Source organism: Crassostrea angulata, chromosome 2, assembly GCF_025612915.1.
Source record: "Crassostrea angulata isolate pt1a10 chromosome 2, ASM2561291v2, whole genome shotgun sequence".
In the NCBI taxonomy this organism is placed as follows: Eukaryota; Metazoa; Mollusca; class Bivalvia; order Ostreida; family Ostreidae; genus Magallana; species Magallana angulata.
Window position 1 is genome coordinate 3,720,000 of NC_069112.1, and position 19,239 is coordinate 3,739,238.

At 34.3% G+C, this 19,239-nt stretch overlaps 1 protein-coding gene across 5 annotated transcripts in view; it reads left to right on the plus strand.

The window, feature by feature from the left end:
• Window positions 1-4,135: 4,135 nt before the first annotated feature.
• Window positions 4,136-19,239, plus strand: part of LOC128171550 (WD repeat-containing protein 49-like) — a 29,402-nt gene continuing 14,298 nt past the window's right edge. Inside the window, exons 1-10 of one of the 5 annotated variants that reach the window (XM_052837328.1) lie at window positions 4,136-4,507; window positions 5,611-5,706; window positions 6,996-7,074; window positions 9,697-9,753; window positions 10,662-10,912; window positions 11,530-11,599; window positions 11,769-11,925; window positions 12,436-12,523; window positions 12,888-13,021; window positions 18,512-18,616. In XM_052837328.1, the coding sequence (XP_052693288.1) occupies window positions 4,398-4,507; window positions 5,611-5,706; window positions 6,996-7,074; window positions 9,697-9,753; window positions 10,662-10,912; window positions 11,530-11,599; window positions 11,769-11,925; window positions 12,436-12,523; window positions 12,888-13,021; window positions 18,512-18,616 (1,147 nt within the window). In that variant the 5' untranslated portion in view covers window positions 4,136-4,397. The remainder of the gene's footprint in view (window positions 4,508-5,610; window positions 5,707-6,995; window positions 7,075-9,696; window positions 9,754-10,661; window positions 10,913-11,529; window positions 11,600-11,768; window positions 11,926-12,435; window positions 12,524-12,887; window positions 13,022-18,511; window positions 18,617-19,239) is intronic. The other 4 variants (XM_052837329.1, XM_052837330.1, XM_052837331.1 and 1 more) reach the window with 4 other exon arrangements.

Below are 19,239 nucleotides of genomic sequence, written 5' to 3' on the forward strand. Positions count from 1 at the left end.
AGCCCCCCCCCCCCCCACTTTTTCTCGCAGCAACTAATTTTTTAAAAATTTACATATAAAAAATTGAATTATCATGGAGTTGGCCCCCCTCCACTTTTTTCTAGGATGTATAAAATTGATATGAAAATAAAGAAAATAGGATTGAAATTGAAGTGATATACTACGCCAGCGCCCCCCCCCTCCCCCACGGATTAGGATTTTGAAGATTTTGGGAAAGTTCTAATTTCCCTTTTTTTTTTTTTGCTTGTCAAGATTTTTTGGATGAGTCTGCCCCCCCCCCCCACTTTCAAAAACTATGCTACGTGCCTGGTCGCAGGTGTAAGCTGACAGACATTAATATTTTTGTTGCAATTTTTACAGCCTGCAAAAATCTAAGTACTACATGTAACTGAAAGCTGGATACTCGTTCTTTTTAAAGGCGGGTACGCGGCATATCTGTTTTAATTTCCTTTTGGGAGTTTGGGGGGGGGGGGGGGGGGGGGGTTAAGCACAAAATAAAGTACTGAAAGTACTGAAAGCCGGATCCTGTCATCGGCACTGATTATATAACAACTGTTGTTTATATTTACAAGTTTATCTATAATTCATATATTTACCACAACACAGTATCATTTAACAGGTACACAGGTAATCCTCACGAACTTGAATTAAATGCCTCCTTATCTACAGTATCTCCTATTTCTCAAATATTCCCTGAATACGGGCGTACCGTTAAACTCTAACACCACAGACTCTCTCATAAATCAGGCGTACCGTTAAACTCTAACACCACAGACTCTCCCATAAATCAGGCGTACCGTTAAACTCTAACACCACAGACTCTCCCATAAATCAGGCGTACCGTACGTTAAACTCTAACACCACAGACTCTCCCATAAATCAGGCGTACCGTTAAACTCTCACACCTCAGCTAGACTCTCCCAGAAATAAACCAAATACCGATCACTGTCTATCTATCAATCTCACACAATAAACAGAGACTAATAAAACAAGAACAACCATACTTTATTGTTTTAAATTCCCTATATACTCTGGTCCAAGATATTCTCGATTCAGATTTTGCTTAATTACTCGATATTTATAAATACCCCGGTGTTCTAACGATGTTCGAAGCATGAACAATTTCCTAGATTTCTCCGTTAAAACACCCCCTTTAGCTTATCAGGTTTCAATACACGGATAAAAAATGTGATGGTTACGGGGATTTTGTATTGCAGCAGACCCGGATGATAACGTTGAAAAATTGTGCGAGGTATTCCGAGTGAGTTCCGAATGGCGAAACGATGCAAACATTCCCTATTGTAAATTTCCGTAAGAAATTCAATTTCCGGCGGTCCTGTAAATTTCTCCGAGTGAAAAATAATAATATGTCAATGAAGATGGAATTCTTCCCTTTTATCGTTTTCAATTGCACTTCTTTCACATACATGTGTATTTTTTATTTAAAATCGTCCAAATGTGCAGTATAAATATCTTGGGACATGCAGACTATAACTAGGGAAAACGACATTTTTGGAAGCATAACTACAGTGCCTGCGCCCCGCACCTGCATCTGTATAAAATCTTTCAAAACACAGCCTATACTCTACATGCAATTATTAACATTATTTACCTCAGGATTGCCCCTTACACTTGTAGGCACAAAGTTCAATATCTTAGTGATTGATATTGTAATGAGGCAAATGTATGTCTATTTTTGCAAGAGTTTCAATATTAAATTCATCTGAATAATAAGTGAACCAAACAGCAGTTTAATGCCAGTGATACAACCTCCGAACGCTCCGTAATATATTGGAATTGGTTGTGTTAGGGGAAGGATTATCACTGGATATACTTTACAGGAGAGCCATATTAATAACATTTCTAGTAGAATAAGAACCTTTTTTTATCCGCAGTAGATGTGACTTCAGATGTTAAACGAAAACGAAGACTGACAAGTAATCGCAATAATACAAAGCCATGCAGCAATTGTTTAAAGCTATACACGCTATAATTTACGTCAATTTTAAATGACAGTGAAAACGCATGTGTTTGTCTACTTATAAAAGTTATCCTTAATCTGTAAATTACAATGGCGAATTCCATCTCGTTACAAAGATATAGATTTTTAATTGTTTATTTTCCTGCCAGGAAAATATACCTTTTCATGAATATTGATGAAGGAAGAGCGAAACCGACCTCATTGCGCATGTTCGCGGAGAACTAGGTGGTCGTTATTGTTTGCCTAATTAAATATCCAACTTGATTTTTAATATGCTTAACAGTTGTAAATTTGAAATACATACATGTATAATGAGTAAAATACGTTTGTCATTCACGATACCCTTACTTCTGCATTAACACTTATAGGATCTATAAATAGCACGTAGGGGAAAACACAGGTCTACGTCATTTTTTTAAAGGAAGTATTCATATCTACTCACACTGTGTTGTATTTTTTTCCTTTGTTTGTACTCGTATATCGGACAAGTTTATGCTTTACTGAAAATATCCTTTCCTTTGTGAAACCATCACAATTATGAAGATGTTGACCCTTCACCAGTTGTGGTATGATAGACTAAATTTAGCTGTCGATATCACGTGATAGATTGATATTCACGAGGAGGCATTACTTTCCTGGCAGGAAAATAAATATTTTTTATTGTTTAATATTTGATATATTTGTTACGTGATCGAATTGAGCATTATAATTAACAGCATAAAGGTAACTTTTATTAGTAATCAAACACATACATTTTCCCCTTTATTAAAAATTGACGCAAATTATAGCGTGTATAGCTTTAATGCACAATGCAGAACGGCGAGAAGAAAATTCCACCTGGCTAAACGTATCCACAACAAATTCAGGATCCATTAGTAAAACGCTGATCGAAACGACATTTCGTTTTATTGAAGGGATTTTATGGACTGAAATATGTAACTTACTCCATATCCGAGTGCATAAATGTCGGACTTGCGATCCGTATACATCCCGAGTTCGAATCCCGCAGGGGCGTTTGTTGTTACTTACTGGAATAATTATTTTACATATTCATTTTTTATCCCCAAACTGCCAATTTTTCGCTATAATTTGACGTTTGTACAGTTTATTTATCATTACATCTTTCATTATCAACAAATTTCCTGTTTATCTAATAGTTCGAATAATAAATGTGAAACTGAATTTGATATAAAAGCAATGTTTGAGGCTCCAATACACAGATAGTTTAGAGAAAGTCCATTAAAACTTTTTTTTTAATTTGTACAGCATATTAAGTCTAGTACACAAAATTGTATTGTTTATGGGGAAACTGGACGATCTCCATTGATAATCTTTATCAATGTACGAATAATTACTTATTGGGCTAAACCTATATTGGCGCATGATTGTAAACTTGCGCATGTAATGTATCGCTATTTTTATAAATGCTTTACTGAGGGCACAGGGGCCAAGCCCGTTTTAACATTAATTTCAATGTAACCATAATTTATGTCTACATTGAAATTAATGTTAAAACGGGACTGAGGGTCCGTTTATGCACTCATAAATTGTTGAGATACATGTATGTGACAGATACACATACATGTAACTCATGCGGTCTTTTCTATATGTCCGGATTGATCAACGTTTTTCTAGTATGAACTGGCTAAAATTTGTTGCTGAGTGTTACAAGTTTGGTTCAGAAACGTAGAAAATTCCCCCAAATATTTGAATTACAGAATTTTTAAGAAAAACTTTCGACAGAAAATGTATCTTAAGAAACTTCGAAACGATTTAAGAGTCATATTTACAAAATTAAGAAACTGTAATCACAAATTACCAATTGAAATTGGAAGATGTAAAGATATTTCTGTTTCAGTAACATATCACGTGTACAATCTATCACACAACGCTAGCGACATCGAATATGTCGGAGCGCATCAAAGATCTTATTTTAATCGGATTGCATATCACAAAAATATTTTAATCAGTAAAGAGCTATGGCTAACATAAATTCACGTTAGACCCCATGGGCCGGATTTGATTTGATGCTATTCTTAAACTAAGACTTGATAGTAGCCACAAAACGTAGTTCCAATATAGCAGTTTAAAAAAAAATAGTTTAATTATATAAACGAATTATAATCCGGAAATATTTTTTCTGTTCCGGTGACATTTCCTCTTTTATTGATCCCTGGCAACTTGATTTACAAATGGCGGAGGTTTAAGCGATATTGACAAACGGTGTTATTACACGGCGTTCAACGTGCTAAACACAATGGATAATTGAACGTTCAATTTGTGTGTAACACGCTATGGCTGTATATGAAGATTTCTAGTTTTCATTGTAGACTGAAAGAGTCTAGAGTCGTAAGAAACCGACCTTTAACGGGCACCTGTTAATTGCTGTTCTAATCTCGCCGCCGAAAGTCTCGAGATGTCAACCACCACTACCACACCAACGGTGGCGACATCCGGGAAACTGGACACCACCAAAACCCCGGACATGTTAAAGTCCTCGCGGAGCAAGACTCCCGAGAAAGAAAAGTAGGTCAATCATGCAGAGATTTAGATTTTCAAGTGGGTCATGTTTGATTTAATTAATCTCTCAAGAATAACAATAGGTCTAGTTTTCATCCAAAAACTACATAGGTTATACAGGGGTGTAGGCCTATATTTGTTTTGAACAGTGCAGTAGACTCTGTCACTCTTCTAAATGAATGTGCTAATAAAGTTTAAAACTTTCAACAGATGTATATTGCCAAGAGTTTCAAGTGCATGGAAGCTATGACAAAATATAATGAGTAATGTACATGATTACAAAATAATAATAATAAAAGTAAAACATAAGCTTGACACAAAAAAATAATGTTAAAACGGGCTTGGCCCCTGTGTATTGACAGAGAGATTTTGTATCAACTTTTGTTAGAATAACATTTCGTTGTTTTTATGGGAGTGAGGTGATATCAACGTTATAAAACGCTTGTCAACTTCAATCTTGTTCCTATATACATACAAAACGCTACAGAAATGTAGCTCTATGGAAAATTTTGATTGACAGACTGCAGAGCTACGGTTCCACCATTGCACAAAACTATATTTATTGCACACAAAAAATTTGTGCTGCCCATGCAAGGGCTTTGGATTTTACCTAATTTGAGATATATTTAGATTCTTACATGGCAGTTTTTATATCGCATCCTATATTACCAGAGGTTGCTGTATAGCTTAATTCACTTTCCATGGATGGTTATGGTGTTTAGGAGGCATGTAAAGTAATAAATTAGTGTACGTAGTAAAAGATATCTCAGGAATTTTTATGTATGAAAATTTTACAGAATATTTTCCTTAATAAGTCCATGCGAAACTGTGTGCAAAAAATTGTAAATATACATTTTTTTATATGGGGATGAAACTGTAACTCTACGGTCTGTCAACCTGAATTTCCAGTGGAGCTACTAGTAGTATAATTGATAGATTATAATACAAATTTCTACTAGATTTAACAATTTTATATGATGTATTATGAAGTACCTTAAAATTTACACTGTTTGGCTCTTAAATTTGTTTCAAGTTTTGATAAGTAAGTATAAATTTAGCAAAATAACATGATGTACCTAATCGTTACCATTGATTTTGCATCAAACCAGAACAGGCTTGTCTCGCGGAGTTACCTTTCTTGCTTCGCCTACAAAATTGTCTAGAAATTTAAAACCTGAACGGGAGAAAAGTTTACAACAGATTTTGTAAGTAACGCACAGAATTACCTAGTGGGGGAGGAGTGCAGCCAGCATGTATTACCGGGTACTTATATATTTATATATTAACTGTCAGGGGACACTTATAAGGGTGTGGTATATAGGCCGGTTAAAGGTGATCTGCACAGGTGCCCTACCAGTAAAGTAGCCGATTCTGCTGAATAATGAACAATGATGCTTTTTGCTTTATATTTATTGTTTAGGACTTGATGCATGTGTTTAGTTTTCAGTTAAAATTATAATGACTAATCATGGTGGATTGTTGGCTGAAGCAAAAATTTGTTTTATCTTCACATAGAAAGTTCTGTTAAAGTCTTTTTTTTTTTTTTGCATGTACTGAGTTGTACCCCTTTGTAAAGATTTTTGTCACTAGTCATTGACAATTATAATCTCTAGGGTGAGCTAGCACTGAAATTATGTACAATTGGATTACGTATACTTATACAATGAAATTGTGTGCAATTTTTTTCCCGAAATTTTTTTTTCTAATTTTTTTTAAAAAAAATAAATAAAATGCATTTGGGTGGGCCATTTTCAGAGGGGCGTGCGGGGATGAGAATCTAAAAATTAGTTTTATGTGGCCTTCCGTATACTGTATACAGTGAAATTGTGTACAATTGGTTTACTTCTAAGTATACAGTGAAATTATATCGGAGACCATGTTAACAGTTTTAAATTTACATTAAATGGTGATATACATCACTAAATGTATGTCACAGAATACACATGCTAAAATAACCCATTAAAGATACACTGAAACATATCTGCATGTGTTTATATTTATATATTTACATTTTCCAGTGTCTTTGCCTGTGATAACACTACGTATCGATTTTGTACTATATAAACCATAGTACAAATGACGCCAAATTGAGGCTCCAGCGGGGTTTGCTTATTAATATTTAAATATATAATCGTACAATGGCTTAAAATTATATAAATATAAGTTGCTGAGTTAGTTGCTGTGTTAGTTGCTGAGTTAGTTGCTGTGTTGGTAAGGGTCTAACAAATCTGTGGTCACTGAAAAAGGTCAAATGTCAAGGTCATGCTTGAAATAACCATGTCTTAGTTGCACTTTGGTAAGGATCACATAGACTCAGGTTAACTTAATTGTTATCTGATCCCTAAAGTTAAAGGTCAAATGTCAAGGTCATGATGAGACGCAGAATGTTGCATTCAATATGTAAAAAATGAATTCATGTATCTCGAAGTAATAATCAAACAATTTTTTAAGAAGTTACTTGGTAATGCACTGATTAATTTTTGTTATTTTTCAGGAAGGCGGTCTCTATTGACAATAAACTGGAGAATCGTCTGACCATGAAGGACCTAGCCAAGCTCCAGAAAGCATTCATGGTATGATGCCCTTCATAATCATATGAACCTCAAATCAGAATTATATGATTCTCACATGATACCCATATGATATTATAAGTTATATGATTCTGACATGATACCCATATGATATTATAAGTTATATGATTCTCACATGATACCCATATGATATTATAAGTTATATGATTCTCACATGATACCCATATGATATTATAAGTTACATTGTTTGTATACTATACTACCTAATGGTCTCAATATATGGTTAGGATACAGTGTATATGTATAGGAGATAAACATTGAATTTATTTAAGGAATAAGGAATCATTCTTTGAGTATTAGGAGGTGATAATTTCGGTCGGGGCGTGGTCAAATCCAATAAAGCCCGAAGGGCTTTATGATAGATATTCAAAGAATGATTCCTTATTACCGGTACTTATATTTATATTATTTCCAATTTGTACACTTTAAAACAACATTATTTTAAAATCACTATTTTTTTACGTAGCACATGCTATTATTACTACGCGGCGCAGCCAATACCATGTTTTGGTTATATGCTATAAGACATGCCCATTTTGTGTCACTTATTATGTGTTTTTGAAGTTATTGGGTTTTAGGGTTCAAAATAGATTCATAATGTTATCACAGACAAAGACAGTTGAAAATGTAAATATATAATGATAATAGATAAATGATAAACAGAAAAAGCTCAGAAATCTCTTTGTTTGGTTTATTAGCTGGTAAAAACAGATGCTCAGTAATGGCTTGTAGTTCTCTTTAACTTATCCACAACATCTGACAAATTTATATTTAGACTGTACTAAAATATGTTTTCATTAAGGAATAAGGAATCATTCTTTTGGTATTATGAGGTGATCAAATATGTTTGGGGATGATCAAATCCAATAAAGCCTGAAGGGCTTTATGATTGATTTGATCATGCACATCCTTATGACTGTAGATTCATAAATAAACGCAAGGAATTAATATCCGCATAAAATTGTGAGAAGCACATCTCGCCAAGTTTAAAATCTCCCTTTTATTTTTTAGACATATGTATATTATATATGAAAAGAAACCTAGAAAATACATTCACAACACAACACACACACGTTGACGAAAGACAATTACATATACTACATATTTGACTAAATTACAAACACAATGGTATCCCAATTATAATACCGGTGATTTACTGACAATATCACTGAATATGATGTTACAATAATATGTTTAACAGTGATCTTACCAGGTATCCAGGAATTTAAATAATAAATAAATAACTGAATCTTTGAAGATCAGGAATGGAATGTAACAGTAAATGATACTAGCGCCGTAAAGGGTAGAATCTGTGGGTACTGGATTTGGCGGGACTTGAGCTTATATAGTGAGCCAAGTTAGTAAAACGTGCATATTAATGAGCTAAAAGTCGTCTGTCAATGGTCAATGAGACATGTATACATGTACCTGGTCACTAAATCCTAAAAATTGAAAAACCACGTGACTTATCACAACATTCACACATGCATGCACTCATTCATACATACAGCAATGCGTTCTATCAGCAATGCGCGCTGATGAACATTAAATAAATAAATTAATATGAACTGTGACATGTAAACTACACAAAACCATGATAAAAATTTGGTATTCGCGATTTAATGTTCTCGTGATTTGATGGAGAACGCTTAAATCGCAGAATTAAGTACTCGTGTAAAAATAGAAATCTACAGTACTTATATTTATTATATATAATTTTCAGCAATGGTACATACATGTATGATTAGATATTAAACTAGTCATTGATGAAATGTATTGGACTATACAGTACAAATCCATTCGTTATCACAAAGACACTGGTCTACTATAAATATTACTGAATAGAGTCAGCTACATATACAGCCAGAGAGTTTACATCATATCTAGAGTGCATATTGCGGGGTAATCCGAGATTCCTCTGACTCTAACCCCCGCTTTTATATTGGGACGTAAGTGGGGGTTAGAGTCAGAGGAATCTCGGATTAATTGCTGGGATAAGTATTGAAACTAAGCTGCACGCTGTATCATAAATAGACAGCACATAGATATCAGAAGTCTGAGTAACATGAAAACATAGATATCAGGCCCCAAGATCATGAAGCAGTCTTAGACTTAAGTCAAATTTTATACACTGTCTTATTGTCTTGCGATTGAAAACATCGAAAAAATGAAATGCAATTGGAAAGTGTCTCTATATTATGTTGATAGTTACAAAGTTTAAGGGTAATTTTATGACATTTAATAATTTAATAAAAGATTGCAATTTAGACTTAAGTCTAAAAATGCTTCATGATCCTGCGTACAGAAGTCTGAGTAACATGAAAACTTAGATATCAGAAGTCTGAGTAACATGACAGCACATAGATATCAGAAGTCTGAGTAACATGACAACACATAGATATCAGAAGTCTGAGTAATATGACAACACATAGATATCAGAAGTCTGATTAATATGACAGCAAATAGATATCAGAAGTCTGAGTAACATGACAGCACATAGATATCAGAAGTCTGAGTAACATGACAACACATAGATATCAGAAGTCTGAGTAACATGACAGCACATAGATATCAGAAGTCTCAGTAACATGAAAACCTTTACAGACAGAAAACTTACAACAGGGGATGGATATGGATTCTGTCACAGCGACCGGACAAGTGGTAACTGTGTTGTGGAGAGGATCTGTTACACACCGCACATGAACTGGGAGCTAATTTTAGTAGTCATTAGGTGGTGCAGGGCTAGGTCTATACTTTGTACACAGCACTGGGGCAAGGCCAGGGTATTTGGTTAGGGTTACGATTATATCTCATTGATATATCACGCATTTTCTCAGAAAAATTGATATAAAAACATCCATTTTACCTGTAAATAAAAAAAGTGTTATTTGAACTCCCTTGACTTTGATCCAGTCATGAACTCTCTATACCCCAGCTCTGAAGGAGAGGGGTGTATACTGTTTTACCATAATGTGTCAGCTGTCCGTAGCAAAGTTCTGTCACAATTTTCTCTGCAACTATAAGATGCAGATGCTTGAAATTTTAACACTTTCTTTGTTTAGCCATGCCAATGATGGGATTCTTTTTTTGTACTAATTGGACGTCAATGTTTTGTCAAATGACTGTTTATTTTTAGCCAAAAATTTTAACAAATTTTTTGTCCAAGTTTTCTCAGCAACCATTAATTGCAGCACGCCATATGGTGAGGTTCATTTTTAAACAAATTTGATGCTAACTTCCTGTTTACATCAGAGCGGAGGTATGACTAGTGAGCATTGGTCACAGATACAATGTATCTTGTTATGGATCTCCAAAACATGGTGATAAGACCATTAGGTCAATCTGTTAAACAATGGCTGTCTAGTGATTACTGTAATAAAATGTAATACCAGGGTCTGCCCAACAGTCATGGTTAAAGGTGGCACTCACTATGTTGATGGTACAAGTGATTTCTTATTTGATTATTAGACATATCTCAAAAAACAATTACATAGAGTTAAAATCCATAATATGATACATTAATATGTATAACATGTAAACAGTGACCCTGACCTTTGACCTTTTTACAGACGGAGGGGGACGGCTACGACAACAAGCTGGCACTGTACCGTGACATGTTCTGTGAGGCGCTGTCCATCCTCCTCGACAAGGGGACGCGCGAGGAGTATGGCGAACTCTTTGATAAGGTCGACGTCGCAAAGGAGGGGACTGTGGACTGGGACAAGTTCGCATCGCACATGCTGCTCGAGTTCTACGAGAGGGACGACCGGGTCAAGTCAACGCAGGTACCTCAGTGGAAGGACCTCAAAATGTTACAGACGTAAGACCTTAGAGAGAGAGAGAGAAAAGAGAGAGAGAGAAAGAGAGAGAGAGATACCTCAGTGGAAGGGCCTCAAGATGTTACAGATGTAAGACCTAAGAGAGAGAGACAGAGAGGTTCCTCAGTGGAAGGACCTCAAGAAAGAGAAAGAGATGTAAGGCTTTTAAAAAAGTACTGAGGTAGAACCACAAAATGTTATGTAGGTTGAACCTCAAATCAGGTCCTTGATGTACAAGTATGAGAGAGAGAGAGAGAATGAGAGAAGAGAAGGAGAGAGAGAGAAGAGAAAGAGAGATTTCAATTATTATAATATTAAGGGAGAAAGAGAGATCTAACACCTAAGTGTAGCAACTTTACTAGTCTTAATTTTTTATCAAAATCAATCGAACAATTTTCCAAAATTGAAACTTTTTTATGAGCTTTACTTTTACAATTAACAACTTACTTAAAATAATTACCTGTGATTACCAAAAATCATTGAGTCAAAGATTTATAAGCAGTTATATATATATATAGAGTCCTTAAAAATCATTGATCTCCTTAAAAATCAGCACCCCTATAGCAACATAATAGAATTAGATGCAATATAATGAGCTGTTCTTTCTTACCACTTGCAGCCCTCACAAAGACATAGTGCAGCGAGTGCAGTACCTTAAGAGCAGTAACCGCTATGTGTCCATCAGTAAGGTCAGTTGTTTAATAGAATCACAGTACTGAAGGTACTGTTAATCACAGTACTGAAGGTACTGTAAATCACAAGCTCTGATCAGAGCAATGATGAATTTAGTTTTGTTACAAGCAAATATATTTCATGCTATTCAAAACTAGTAATTGTATGATTTTAATTCTTCTGTAGGAGGGTACAGTGGGTATCTGGGGGCCGGACCTGAAGCTGTCCCGCTCATTTCGGATCGCCACTGACTCGTGTAAGGCCCGCGACCTGTGGGTGACCCACTTTGTGGCACTACAGAACATCAACAAAATTGCAGTCGCCTTCACCAGCAAGGAGATAGGTAAAAATAAGGATGTAGACTAAACTGTGTAAACAAGGGCTGTCTAGTTACGACTAAACTGTGTATGCTAGGGCTGTCTAGTTACGACTAAATTGTGTATGCTACGGCTGTCTAGTTACGACTAAAGTGTGTATGCTACGGCTGTCTAGTTACGACTAAACTGTGTATGCTAGGGCTGTCTTGTGTAGGTTACAATCAGTCTGGTACATGTACGGGGGACAGGTGTCTAGAATCAGGATGCAAATAATGCAGATCTTTCAATGATTCAGAATCTGGATGCTTTTCTTTCAAACAAATTTCTGTGGGATTGTTTACCAGTTTTAGTTAACTGTAATGTGGAAATTTTCAAATTCTTCAATTCATATAATTATCCAGATGCTTGATTTGGGTAATTTTGAAGGGGAGTGTAGATTACAGATATATCAATGTTCTATTGTTTCTCAAGTTATCAAGACCCTGATCTTTTCCCGTCTGTGTTACAGCTATGACTTTTTCCTGTCTGTTTTACAGCTATCTACGACATGGGGAACAAGCTGGAGTTTAACTGCCAATATAAAGTTCAGGGAATGGAGTTCACTCCCCTCTGCCTAGATTACTGGTAAGAGTTATCTTCCTTCCCTGTTGTATTATATGCATTATGATTGATACATTGAAACATTCTTTAAATTTATAATTTTGGATCTTGTTTACTTGTGTACTTGTTGTTATTTTGACTGAATCAGATCATAATTGCTAAAGAATTTAATCACTTAATATAAATGAGAACAGCAGTCAAGGGTGTATTACACTTTGAAGATATGCTATTTATGCATTTAATGCATTGTGGCATCAAATATAATGCATTGTGACATCACATTTTTCTACCCCTGACTTAAGTCGGGTGTATGGAAATTTATACCCAGCCTATTAGCCAAGCAAATCTCGTGTTACAAGCTACATAGGAAATAATGACTTGTTTTCAGGTACAACCCAAAAGATGCTAATGAGGCCATCTTGTGCTGGGGAGATGTAGGTGGATATGTTAACTGTCTGTTCTTCAACTCCGCAAACATCGCTCTGTTTGAGAGACCGCCTGCTCCGGCCGGCGAAAAACAAGGTGAGAGCCCCCGCTATGTCATCCAATTACTTCATCAGACATTGGTAGAGAGGGATGGGGGTGGAGGGGGGGGGGGGGGTCCAGGTTAATAAATTTATGGGATAGTAACTAGAAATGAATTTTCGGAAAAAAAGGGTTGATCAATGATAACACACTCTGAAACTTTACCTGCTGAATAACTCTCGGCCTGTTGATGTCACTTTTTAACTTTCACCCAATTATATCAATAACCTGACCAGCATGGACTGACCATAATAAGTATTCCTATATTAGCCATTAAGACCCTATTGTGGTCTTAACTGCTCCTCCCTAATAACTATTACAAAATCCCAAACTTGATTTCATCAATCAATTCTAATCATAGTTTATATCGTAAAATGTATATTTATATGTAATTGATATGGAAATGATTTATGAATGTTCATGATATGCAAATGAGGTTTAAATGTTTTTAATCAACTTTACACAATCCCAAACTGGTCCTCATTTCTAATCACAGCATGATATAAAATCATAATATATATAATACTGTATATCACATTATGTAAATCATATGTAAATAACATGTAAATGATAAGCAAATCATAAGTAACTAACATAATCATGTCTTACAGTATATAGGTTGGTTCAGACATTGCTCACAATTAACACTTCTAGCTTATTAAGATTCAGTGCTTCTAATCAAAAAGTATAATTGTATATGGGTAGCAAGTTTTAAAAGAATATTGTTAATAAATAATCGTGACACAGATTACGTAGTTTGACAGTGTAATTGAACTCGGAGTATTTTTGAGAGTTATCTCCAATGCTTGACGGTTTTTGTGCCTTAAGATCTGATCAGATTAAAAACCTATTAAACAAGTAAAACCACAAGACATAATCATATATATCTGTTCATGAGAGTTATCTCCCCTGTGTTAGGGTAGTTGTACCTTAAGATTTACAATAACACCACAGTCCCATTGTCAATGATAGATTTGGACTCTCTCCTCAGGAAGATGTCTGGTAAGCCTGTATGGGCAGACTGTTATAACAGATTAAGCCATATTGAATTTAAGACAATCTTTGACAAATTCCCCGGAGCTTGATATGTATACACAGATATTCAGTAGTACAAGTTGTTGGATGACTTTTACGTAGGTAGTTACTATGTGTACATGAGTCAGAGCTTCAAGGAAATTGTACATGCTGCTCATGTTTTAGATAACTTCCTCAACAATAATACCCAGAGCTTGTGAAGACATTAGATGTTTTGGAAATTACTTGATAAACCACACTTTAGGCAAAACTTTAGTCACTATTGTTAAATTGGGCAAAAATTCTGATGACATAGAGAATGGTACAAGAAATAATAATGATTAGAATACAATGGTGAACAGAAACAGGAAAATTTCTTAGATAGAGCTTGATCAGAATAGATAAAGCTTTATATGGAGTAACTGGAACATCACAGTGAGCTCTGTTCTGTTCAAAGCAGTATCCTCCATTGTTAGTGAATGAGATCCCAGCCCTGCTTTGTAGAATCTGATTATTATAATTTCATTAGTAATATTGCCAGAGTAGTTCTCTTTAGCCCCCACTTTCTATTCAATAAAGAGTGATGGAAATATTTGCTAATTAGTATTTACTGTATATCTTTTTTTTCCGCGCTAGAACCTAGAACAGTATAAAATTTATGCGATTTCAAAGTCAAAGTGAAAAAAGATCCTTATTTTAACCTGTGAAATACTTGAGGGGAAAACATCTCTTAATTTTTAATGAAAATTTCAGACAATGAGACACAATACACATATTCTGTAATGTAAAAAAATTACCAATATTTATTTTCAGAGAAATCAATCATTGATAATCAATCGATCAATCATTGATAATTAAATCGTGTATTGTTACAAATGCTAGTGGCTCAGATATGATTAAACAATAGTTAATGCAAGGAAGGAGAGCAATTTATTTAGCTTGTCAATGGTTTATTAAATTAACTTACTTACCTCTTATCTGTACACAGTTAAAATTAATTCAATGTACACTTTTTTTAAGCAGAGAGACAACTCTATTACAAGACCAAACCTTTGTATTATATTTTCGCTGATTTATTTTCTGTTAGTCGGAAATTGTCGTGAACAAAGTGGAAATTGGATAAACGCAAAAAACGTGATATATGGCATATAAAGGTTCTTATATTTGCAAAGGGGAACAACTCTCATTCCAAAATAGCTCAAGTTTATCCAGAACTTCAAGAGCTATTAACAGTAGAGTATAACTAGTTGGCTTTGTTTGGATCCAATTCTTTTCACTGTCATAAGACATTTATTATTATTTGTCATATTCATTGTTCACACACATATTACTGACATTTGAAATTTATGTTGAATTTTGGCTATCATTGAGTTCTTTTAAAAAGTGTTTTACGTTAATCATCGTGTATAATTCAGCATCATTTCATTACAACAAATATATCATCGGAAAATTCCCCTCTCCAGTGCTTTTCATTACAGACTATGTGTACATGTATAATATTAGTTTGAGATGTAATGCACAAATAAAGGGTAGGGGATTTACTGCACACGTTGTGTTCTGTAGACTAGTACATTACATAACATTCACTTACATCATACTTCGCTGGGATGGTGGGCAATGCACCTCTGGTTTGGACATTTCTTTTTTCTTTTCATTGCCCCTGTATGGGGCCCCTGTTGTTAGAAAGAAAGGATCCCTCTCCTGTTTGTCATTGACTGTAATAGTTTCATTACACCTAGAAGTTTTACAGAAAGAAAGTAGTCTCTGAATCAATTGATTCATTTTATCGCAATGATATCTAAATATAATATCTCATCTTCTTTTTGTTTTGGTTTAAGTGGGTAAGGTATCACAGCATGTGAATTTCACAGATCGAGATTATCTCAGATTATCTCAGATTATCTCAGATTATCTCGGGCACAGAGACAAGCTTTACTTTGAGAATCTCACTGAGATGCATGTAGTACACACATTTAAGATTTATCTCAGGTTTTCAGCGAGATGTGCACATTTTGAGTGAAATGGTTGACCAATAAGCGCCCACTGTTCTAGTTTTTAGTGGCTTGATTCTGTTTGTTTTTTGTTAGTTTTTGCACATTTTGTTCATATACCATAGTTGGATCTGTTCATGGAGTTACCTCCCTTTTGCCAAGAATGATCTCCCTTTAGTTTACATATAAATAGAATACAAGACTCTGATATAACACACAAAATTTACATATGCATAGTTATCTAGAAAATGCTACAGTTAGTTTGGTAATCAGTGGACAATGTTACTGAAATGCTTGAAGATGATTGCATGATGTAAATTTTTTCCCCAACCAACCAAAATGAATTTAACATTTGAATTCAAATCATGCATGCCTATAATATGAATACCATATGTCCATAACATCAAACAATGCATGCTGATCACAATATAATTCATGTATTTCTCCATGAACATCCGCCTATAACACAGTACTGACACGTCTATCATTGATTTGAATCATGTGATTCTAATTTCATGCAGTTAATCCATATTATGCTTTATTTTTGTTGGCTGTGTGCGAACTCTGACCTTTAACCTTTGCACTATCTGCACTCAGTTTGGGAAGGTGAGTAATTATTTTTTCTTTTGTTTTTTTTTCAAATATATGTGTCTATTTTTTTCTTTCTTTAAATGTGAACTAATCCTTTTTGTTTCAGTTTTTCCCCATCTGTGTACTTTTTAATTCCTAGGGTACAATTTTTTTTTGGTTTGTCAATTTTTAAAAGGATTAAGGTCAAGATCTAGTAAATGATTCCAGAGTGTCTTTTTGGTGCTAGAACCATTATGACGTCATAATTGATTTGATGAATCTTTTACCGTATTATACGGCTTTACTGAAATTATGTAGAAAATAAAACAATATTTAGACATTCTTTATTTAATCACAAGAAAAGTAATCCCGGTACCTATATTCAATTTGACATCATTTTAAAACGGAGGTCAAGAGCTTGTTTAATGCCGTTTTTGGAGAGATTGTAGGCAGTCTAGATATATTTCATTAGTCAATAATGGACAAAACTCCAAGATTTGTTACTTTTATCCTTCATATTTCGTAGAAAATAGTTGTTTAAAAACATGATTTTTCATTGTGTTTACCAAAAATTTAAGCCCCGGTACACCCGATGAAACAAAGATATTGTTATGAAGCATCATTAAAAGAATTTATATCTTGAATTTCATAAACCTGTAGGCACCTTTCATTCACTAGATCTTGACCTTAAGGGAAAATAAATTCTAAGTGAAGAGGATTAAAATATGATATTTAGGGGATTAATGAGGGGAAGTTTGGGATAAGAGTTAGCTATGAAATCTCTGATAATTTAGCCTCCACATGTTTAATACGTTCACAGTGTTTATAATGATATGTATATATCTATTGTTATTGTACCAATCCTATTAGAACTGTACTGTAGCAATCATATAAACACTCCACAATGGCTAGTAACTTCCGAAACAACCTATACATTATTCTTCAGTAGAAAATTCCTGGCTACAAGTCCTGTTACTTACTCCTGATAGTAAATTGTGTCCCTCTCTTATTTACATTTCACAAAGTATACAATTTTTTTTTTCATTTAGCCGATTATACAATTTAACAAGAAAACATCATACACATAGCTTATCTCTTAATTTTATGCAAGTTCAAATTCAAAGCCAAAAATTTCTGAAATGTACAAGTTCTAAACACCAGAAATAAGTATTTTATAGATTCCAAAATAACAGTTCACAACATTTCCTATTTCAGTCTTTAGATTTCAGCACACACTATCACAATAGTTTAAATATTACAATTATCAGCACAATTCAATTTCTAAAATTTTACCACTTCCAATTTGTTGGTTTACAAATTTTATTTTCAAATCCAGACAAAATATGTCAATTTAGTAAGGAATAAAGTCTCTTAGATTTATTATCTTAATAGCATTCAAATCCAAGAAAAATTATCAATTATTTCTAAAGGAAGTTTTAAAAACAAAGTTATGTATTGTAGTCTTTAGGTTGACAAAGGCCATTATGTTGGATAAACAACTCCCTCTATGAAGCTTGTATACTGTGTTTTGTATTAACTGAATGGTTCTAAGGTTGATGGGGAAAATGAGTGATGAAAAATAGTTTCTAATTCATCTGAAATTTCTTCTATAACAGAACTGTTCTGTTGTGAAATTTTTGAAGAATTTATTAATCGGTGAAGGGTATTCATAAATGATTGAAAAAAAGATCAATTTAAGCTTTTGTATAATTTTTATGAAAAAAAAAATCATTTTGATATACAGTTGCTGATTGCACTATATATAAAATTGAAAAAGATTGATTATAGAGTCAAGACTTGCTGTGGTAATGGGAGATAAGTTGAAGTGTTGACCAGAAGCAGAGAGATGTACACAATAGTTAAATTCATGAATTACCTTACCTCTTACTTCATTGCCTTTTGAACTTTTCAGAGCCCTGCCTAAATGTTAATCTCCAGGATGTTGGAAATGAGACGCTGTTCAAGAATGAGACATACACGAGACACGAAGCTCACAGAAAGGAGTGGGTCAGACAAGGTATGGGGAATAATGAGCATCAAGTACTCTCTGGACTTTGATTAACTACATATTAATTTGTGAGATACAAGGCTCACAGAAAGGAGTGGGTCAGACAAGGTACGGGGAATACTGAGCCCTGAGTACTCTCAGGACTTTGATTAAATAGGTATTATACATGAGATACAAGGCCCAAAAGAAAGAGTTGTTCAGGGAAGGTACAGGGATCTTAATATGGCATTGAATACTTGATTTAGTTACAAGATATTTATACATGAGATGATATGTCAGCAGAAACAAGTGGGTCAGACATATGACATTGGGTACTATTAGAACTTCGATTTGGGGTGTTTCAATAATTGTTTACAGTAAAATATGCCCACTATTTGGAGTGTTTCATTAATTGTTTACAGTAAAATACGCCCACTATCTGGAGTGTTTATTAATTGTTTACAGTAAAATACGCCCACTATTTGGAATGTTTATCAATTGTTTACAGTAAAATACACCCACTATCTGGAGTGTTTATTAATTGTTTACAGTAAAATATGCCCACTATTTGGAGTGTTTCATTAATTGTTTACAGTGAAATACGCCCACTATCTGGAGTGTTTATTCATTGTTTACAGTAAAATATGCCACTA